Source organism: Sinocyclocheilus rhinocerous, unplaced genomic scaffold (assembly GCF_001515625.1).
Source record: "Sinocyclocheilus rhinocerous isolate Xijiao unplaced genomic scaffold, SAMN03320098_v1.1 scaffold2943, whole genome shotgun sequence".
Lineage (NCBI taxonomy): Eukaryota > Metazoa > Chordata > Actinopteri > Cypriniformes > Cyprinidae > Sinocyclocheilus > Sinocyclocheilus rhinocerous.
In genome coordinates, this window is record NW_015646370.1 from 45730 (window position 1) to 54567 (window position 8838).

The 8838-nt window shown below is 39.8% G+C and overlaps 1 protein-coding gene across 1 annotated transcript in view; it reads left to right on the forward strand.

The window, feature by feature from the left end:
* Positions 1-201: 201 nt before the first annotated feature.
* LOC107707677 (EF-hand domain-containing protein D2-like) overlaps positions 202-8838 on the forward strand; it is a 21174-nt gene continuing 12537 nt past the window's right edge. The window contains exon 1 of the mRNA XM_016511766.1: positions 202-766. Within this exon, the coding sequence (XP_016367252.1) occupies positions 483-766 (284 nt within the window). The 5' untranslated portion in view covers positions 202-482. The remainder of the gene's footprint in view (positions 767-8838) is intronic.

An 8838-nucleotide genomic window follows, 5' to 3' on the forward strand; every position in this document is an offset into this window, starting at 1 on the left:
AATATATTAATGACAAACAATGACGTAATTTCCCAAATAGCTAGCCTATATATTAAAAACTAGAAACAATACACTTCTGCGGTGAGATTATTGTAATAACAAAAGGTATCACATCTAGGGTTTTGTATAATAAGTGATCTTTTGTGTCCGGCGTGTCTCTTTAAAAGGCGTGGCGTCGTGAAGCGGTTTTCCATCTCACTGCACGCGCACCACGAGCGAGCTTATTTTACCGTCAGCGATCACGGAGGCGTCATCACACGCACGAGCGCTGTCCGTTTGAATCACTGGGCTTACAGCCGCGTATCCTTCACACCGCTAGAAGTCGGATGATTTGCATATGAAAACGTATTTAACCAAATACTAAACAGAATCTGGATTTAACGCACTGAACCTTTATATGGACTGCGCTCTTTGCAGCATTCTGCGTGTTTCCCCACTGTATTTTCCCCGTAGATAGTAGTCAGATTTCAGTATAAGGCGAAATGGCAACGGACGAGCTGTCATCGAAGCTGACCCGCAGGCTGCAGATCGAGGAGGGCGAGCACGACCCGGTGGCCCTGGACGGGGCTCACGAGAACGGAGCGCACGAGAAAGCGGCCACGGCCAGCGCGGATTCAGAGCTGGGAGCCAAGCTGCAGCGGCGCGGCGAGCTGAACGACGGCATCGGTGGACACCAGCAGCCCAGCATGAAGGTGTTCAACCCATACACCGAGTTCAAGGAGTTCTCGAGGAAGCAGATCAAAGACATGGAGAAGATGTTCAAACAGTAAGTACCTCATACCAGCTGTCATCCTCTGCTGCAGCAGATGTGAGACATGTGCATGTCATCTCAACCCCCAGAGACAACCAGCATGCCCTCTAACATAATCTTGTGACTATCTATCTATCTATCTATCTATCTATATCTATATCTATATCTATCTATCTATCTATCTATCTGTCGACCCTACATGCCCTGAAAGAAACATGCTGATAATGTTCTGGTTTAGTTTAACAATACTACTGTACAATATGTTGATTCTCTGAACTAAAATGTTTAAACAGGAACAAGTTGTCTAGTTTATAATCTACACCAGTCACTCTCTATTTTCTTCATTGTGCTTCATGTTTTGCCTGAAACTCTTTCACACATCTAAGAAAGGGCCATAAGCTCAGCCCCACCCAAGTCTGTATCATTTATTCCACATGCATTCACACACCGATATATGTAGGACTTTGAACCATGGGTTGAGAAAGTCCCATAGGTCATGTTCAAGTTTCATTGTGTCTCTAATCGAGAGGCATGCCAAGTAGTCTAGACTGCCCAGTATGACACAATTCTGTGGCCACCTTTGCCAGATTCTTAGTTGGACTGCCCTCTTCCTTTACAGTTGATGAATGAAAGGCAATTTACGCATTTTCTCCACGTTCAGCATCCAAAACTGCTCTCAGAGCTTTTGTAAATGCTGTGCTGCATACAGGGTAGGCAGGGCCTTTATTTTAGGCTGATTTTACTGACGGAAACAAAAAACTTCTCTGGGAATGGGAGGTATGGGGAGCCGAATCTTCATGAGAGTCGCTGCGGGAATGTGTCCCCTGTGCTCTCTGTGGTGGAGCGGCTGGTTGAGAAACTAGCGCTCTGAGGAAGTGATGGGTTCCTCTCCCCATTTCTGCTATCAAACAAAGCTACCATTGTTGTGAATTAGCCAAAACAGGCCGCCCAAATCTGTCTGAGAAGCCCTTTGCATCTAGATGAGTTGGCCTGTGCATTTTTTGTAACGTCACAAATTAATTTCATTTATCAGAATGTTATATTTTTCACAGATTCTTGTTCTTGTTATTTTAGTATTTTTTTTTTAGGGTGAATTCAGGTAAATTTTTGGCCATTGAGATAAATGGGAAAAATGGCCCAATTATATCGAATTAACCATATACCTATGCTATTGTAGTTATTAATATTTTGAATGAGCTTTTTTAAAAAAAAATTTATTTTTATTTTAGTGTATTTTTCTGTAATTTTATTACACACTTTTGTCATTTTTTTTTTCATTTCTATATAGCTTTAATGACTTTATTTCTTCTGTGGAACACAAAGGAAGATACTATAAAAAATGTCTCAATATATTTCTGTCCATACAATGAAAGTCATCATTGTCCAAAACAAACATTGGACCCCACTGACTTTCATTATATGGACAAAAACAGTTGAAACTTCCTTTAAAATATATATATTTTTTATGTTTCACAGAATAAAGAAAGTCATACATGTTTGAAACAACATAAGGATGAGTAAATGCCTATGAAATGATAATCAAATCTTAATTGTTTTTGGTGAACTACCCTTTTAAATAATTCATTGTTATTCATTTGCACTAGAGAACAATTAGTTCTGTGACTGTTCAACGTTTTAATCTAATTTTGCTGCAAAATAGATGTGATACCAGTCTATCACAATAGTTTCATTACCTCTAGATAACCACATGGGTGTTACAAAAGTAGATAATGGCTTGCTTGAATTTTTTCTTCTTTTAAATTGTGTGTAGACTATTGTTTCAGAGTATCACCTTCAGAGTATCACCTTTTCTATTATGCCTGTAAATTGGTTCCTCGCCCAGGATGAGATATAGCACTAGTTTCATTCAGTCTCTTTGATGGTGTTGCCCATGGCGTTATATGGGCTGAATGAGACAGGTGAGGTGGTTTCATCTTCAGGAGTGAGTGAAGTGGACATAGCTCCCTTTGTCATGGAGAAAACAAAGCCTCTGTGGTTACTTCACAAGTTAAACATTAGCTAGAGTTTTTCATGGTCTATTCCCAGTTAAGAATTTATGAGATAAGGGGTTTGTAAGTCAACATGCCGTTCAGTTGCTTCTCCATGTCGTTTACCTTCATACAGGTTTTCAGCAACAGAGAATTGTGCACTGCAATTGATTTATTACCGTATTGGCCCGAATATAGACGACCCTGATTATAAGACGACCCCCCTTTTTCCAGATGTACCTTTTGGAAAAAGGCTTTTTAAAAAACAAATCTTGTTTTTTCTCAGTAAAACACATTTTGTCTTCAATTATTTTCATATTGCATATTTTTCATATTTTAATTTTTGTTTTGAAAGTATGGTAAAAACTGGAAAAATGTATCAACAATCACATTTAAAAAATATACACTTTTTGATATACCATAAAAAAAAAAAAAAAACAGGTAGCCCATCTGAATTAGGACATTTAGGCTATCCATCTAATAGCAAGAAAAAAACATCGTCTTATATTAGGGTCAATACGGTACTTTTCAGCTTTATAATGGCTGTTTGTGCCTTTGCCGGAAGCCCTGAATATAGATAAGGAAACAAAGATGAGACAAGGGTGGTGAGGAGGCAGGTTAGGAACGTTTTATGTGCCTGTATGAAGTTGTGCAATCATAAGAACTCATTGATTGATTGTCTCATCAAAACTATGACCTTCCAAACAAAAGCTGATATAGTTTTGCTTCATGTAGGCACATTCAGTACCCAGTAAACACTCAAAAGCTTCAGTTGCAGCAAATGTTGCCGTCTTAAATGCTTTTGTGCAGAAGGAGACAGAAAAACACGGCAAGAGAGAAAGAAAACTGCGTAATGGCCACAGTTTGGCTAGAGTCCAGCTGATAAGAGGAATGCAGGCTTTGCCTTACCCTCAGGCCACTGTTCAGGGGGATTCAAAACTTTAGATTCAGGACCAGCATTCAAACTCATCATTTCTGGGTGATTTTGTAGGGAAGATTAACACAAAACTGTTATAACTTTGCGTGAGTCATTTATCTTTCATGGTATGGTTGTTATAAGTAGTGATTTGAATATTTTCTATTTTTATCAGATTAGAAGGCCCTATCCCAGATGTTTTACATATTTGTGGTAAATTATAATAATGCATATAAATGCATGTGTTGTTCACTAAGTACACTACCCTATTTGTAGAAACAGTCCTGTGGGGGACCCCTGCTTTGTTTAAAGGTACAAGCTATTTAACCTGAAACATGTTTTTGCTGCTTTTTTCGGTGGCCAACACCTAGAGTTCATAGAAGAACATCACCTTGTCTTAGCCTGCAAGTAAAGTAAGTTTTATTTTGGGCAGATGCAGTTTTATCAAAATGCTGTCTATATCTATCTATCTAGCTATCTAGCTATCTATTTATCTATGTTTATAGCAACACTCTAGCAACTAGCCAAACCAACCTAGCAACCACCCTCAGTACCCTAGCAACCACATAGCAACACCCTAGCAACCTCTCCAGGTAGCCTAGCAACCACATGGCAACATCCTAGCAACCACCCCAAGTACCCTAGCAACCACATAGCAACACCCTAGCAACCACCTCAGGTACTCTAGCAACCGCATAGCAACACCCTAGCAACCGCCCAGAGTACCCTAGCAACTGCATAGCAACACCCTAGCAACCGCGTAGCAACACCCTAGCAACCACCCTTGGCACCTAGCAACCGCATAGAAACACCCTAGCAACCACCTCAGGTACCCTAGCAACCACATAGCAACACCCTAGCAACCACCCAGAGTACTCTAGCAACCGCATAGCAACACCCTAGCAACAACCTCAGGTACACCATAGCAGCCGCATAGCAACAACCTAGCAACCACCCAGAATACCCTAGCAACTGCATTGCAACACTTTAGTAACCACCCCAAGTACCCTAGCAACCGCATAGCAACAACCTAGCAACCACCCAGAATACCCTAGCAACCGCAGAGCAAAACTTTAGTAACCACCCCAAGTACCCTAGCAACCGCATAGTCACACCCTAGCAACCACCCAGAGTACCTTAGCAACCACATAGCAACACCCTAGCAACCATCCAGAATACCTTAGCAATATTAAACCATATGAACTAATTTAAGCTTCAATTCTATGCAATATTTCCTATCTATCTATCTATCTATCTATCTATCAGGCTGTATTGCCTTCAAAAGATTCAAGCTTTGTCAAAAAAGCCGGTTTTGTCTACTTTCAAGGCATCGTGAGTTCACGTTTTTACTGCAGAAGCTGACAAGCGCCCCTGTTGTTTTTGAACAGAAGCCGATTAGTCAATTTTAGCGAATCAGCGCGCTGTATTCCAGTCAGGTGACAAGGCTACTTTCACGTGCAAGCTGAGAGGAGTTTCGTCAAAGCTGACTAAAAGTGATCAAGGATGGATCATTTCCACAAACTTGATGAACCTGTGATATCTTCTTCAGGGCGAAAAAATAAAATAAAAGCTGAAACGTTTTCACGGAACCTTGCAAAAGCAGCGCGTTACAACGGTGAGGGAAAAGCTCTGTGTATTGCGTGTAATCTCATCCATACAGTTTATGATCACAACAACAACAACGTTTGTCAGGCATCTACACACATAGCAACACCCTAGCAACCATCCAGAATACCTTAGCAATATTAAACCATATGAACTAATTTAAGCTTCAATTCTATGCAATATTTCCTATCTATCTATCTATCTATCTATCTATCAGGCTGTATTGCCTTCAAAAGATTCAAGCTTTAAGCTTTAAAACTACTTTAAACTTCAAACTATTTCAGACTGAAAACCGTCAAACTTTTTAAAATTTTAAAAACTTTTACAACTTTCTGATCAGGCTTTCTCAAGCCAACTTAAAGTTTGTCTTGACAAACTTTATCTAGTTTAAACTTGCTGTGTATTTGCACCTCACCAAGAAACCTTTTTTGTATACATCAGATACAGAAATCAAACTCCCATCTGACTAAATATGTTTACTAGGGATGCACAGCACATCAGTAGTACCATATTGGTTATTGGCTGATATTTGAAATTTTTATTAGCATTAGTTGATATGTGCAATAAAAAAATGTGATTTCTGAAAAAAAAAAGAAAAATGGAATTATCGGTTTTTGCAAATTAACTCTTCATACATATATATATGCTACTAATTTAATAACACTCTTAAGTGTGAAATAGCAAATCTCAATAAAATATCTATTTTCATACTGTAGATTATAATGTTGTAATGCCAAAATTTATTTGTAGCATGATTTTTAGTATATTTTAAATGTATTTACTAGTGCTGGGCAACGATAAAAAAAAATTAATCGCGATTCATTGCATGATTTTCTGCGATTATTCACATTGTTATGCACACAATTCAATAATGCATTCAAAAGTGTATTGTGCACTTTTTTTCATTTGGTTTGCAAACACTTTAAACAAATAAGGTGCTTTTTTACAGCAGTATTCCTTTTACATAGTAGCAGTTAAAATAATTCGTGTAAATCTCAACTTATAACATTAATGTAATCAAATTAAATATAAAACCAAAGCTATTTGCCACTGCCAGGGCATTAACGTTTTTATAGAAAATATTTTATAGTTTGTTATAGAAAAACAAGTTATGCTCAGAGTCCAGAGCCTCAATCATAATATTATAACAGGCACCTTCTGAGTAGAGACCTACTCATCTGCGGGCGGGTAGAGACTCGTGTGTGCGGGATGCGGGAGAATAAGGGTGTACTCGCACTAGGCAATCTTAACCGTGCCCGAGCACGTTTGACCCCCAAAGCCTGGTTCGTTTGACTAGTGTGATCGCTACGTGCTGCGCTCGGGCGCGGTTCGTATAGCCGTCCCTGGCTCGGTAGGAAGAGGTGGGCCAGAGCGCGGTTCAGTTATATAGATCATTGAGTGTGAGCGCTAACCACGCCGAAGCGCGGAACTTATGATACGTGCATCATGATTGCGTGAACATTTCTGAGCGGCAAGAGTGATAGATCTGTAAAGCAATATATTGTGAGAAGGCCGTGTGTTACCTCTTCACAAACGACTCAAAATAATAAACTACAAAGTTAACAAAATGATGCACTCCACTGTGTTGAGTGAGAGTGCTTCTCTGCTGTCTTCACATGCTATCGGAAACTTCCTATTTCCCATTTATGAAGTCGTGATTACGAGCACGTTGCATTCTTTTCTGTTAAAAATAACAGTGAACAGTGGTTTGTGAATGTTGATGCTTAGCCTAAATATTTTTATCGGGAGCATTCATGTGAGCGCTACTGGAGTCTTAGGCCCACCCCAAATGCTCTTATTGGTTGAGACGCATGATGACATCCATCCCAAGCCAGTAGGCCTACTGATCAACATCCCACCCCTCCTGTGACCCATGGTGTATCTGTATGTGTATTCAGAGCCAGTGAGCAATGGGCTTTCAAAATAATAAAAAACTGCATTAATGCGCAATAAAATAATTGTTGGCATTAATCAATTAATGCGTTAACGTGATAATAACGCGTTAACTTGCCCAGCCCTAGTATTTACACAAAAATGCATTACATTTTAATATCAGTATATTCATTGCCATATCAGCCATAAATTGAAAATAATTATCTTATCAGCAAGAATTTTAATATTGGTGCATACCTAAAATTTAATGGTAAACAGCAGTCCTTCCTCCTTCTGCATGGCGTTGTGTGGACAGCTATCGAAAGCCCGGGACACAACAAGCAGACGGTCGGCTGTTGGGCAATGTCAGGTGGTTGTTTTGGTTCAGGTGGTTAATTTTTTGGGGGTGTTCCACACCATTGGCTCTAGTCGGATACACTCTGTTTTTCAGCCGATTCTGCATGTCAAATCAGTGGTGGAACTCGTCCGCGAGAAAGAGAACTCTGACTGGCTATTCAGCTTAGTGAATGAGCGCACAGAAAAAACTGAACTGAAGAAAGCAAACCAATGACGGCGTAAAGAGAGAACGCAAAGACACTTGTTGTCATTCTATCTGTTACTTTTTATTTATCCACAAGAAGACGGCCAAGGGCTGACAATGCCAGTGCCATTTGCAACTTAGCAGACATGATAGAAAAAAATCGTCAACACATTCCTTCCAGCAGATGAACTCCAGCCCCTCTTATCCCCCCTGCTCATCTCTAGTAATGTGAATGGCAGCGTGACCTAATTGGCTGAGTGATTATGTGTACAGGTCCCATGCTGTGCCTACATATGAGCAAGGGGCTTTAGTCCTGTGAGGAGCGTTCCTGCAGAGTCGCCTTTAGTAATGAGGGAAGCAGAAGAAACTGCTCCCTTCCTTGTGCATTTTTCTCAGGGACATATTTCTCAAAAAAGATAACATCGGACACATTAAAGGGGTCATATGATGCGATTTCATTTTTTCCTTTCTCTTTAGAGTGTTACAAGCTCTTGGTGGTTTGAACGTAAGCCTGCAGGCCACTGTGGTGCAGGAGTTTTTAGTGAGTTGTCAGTTGGCAAAATATTGCTTGTTTCTCATTGGCGGCCATCATAAATTCATTGTGGTAATGTATAATGTATTATAGCAGAATGTAATGAGCATTTCTCTCACTAGCGTATACATTTATTTCTCTCTCCAGCGTATTTATTTGCCAACTCCTTAAATGGTTATGCCTTTCTCCCTGCAGAAAGCAGAATGATGTGATTATTCTCTAAATCACCCATTTTCTCATTTCTGAATATCCTGCATGTTTAAAGAACCCCTTAGCGCAGCTCAGTTTGGCTCACAGGATGTTGTGCTTCTAATATGATGTAGATGCCTTGAAAGTAAATACAGCCAAGGATTTTATCCACAAAAGCTTCTGCATTCTGCCAAATCTAACTGACACAGTGACCTAAGAGGATAAGATGAAGTTAAGAGAAAAAAGAAAGCCAATCAATACACGCTGTCTCGGCAAATGAGATACTACACTTGCTCACTTTATATATTTAAGACGGATAGGAAGTAGGGCTGTCGCGGTGAGGGAATTTCCCTTGCGGTAATTTTGAGTGGCTCAAAAGCGCAGTATGCGGTTTTACCGCCATAAATATACATATATATATATATATATCCACACACGCTATAT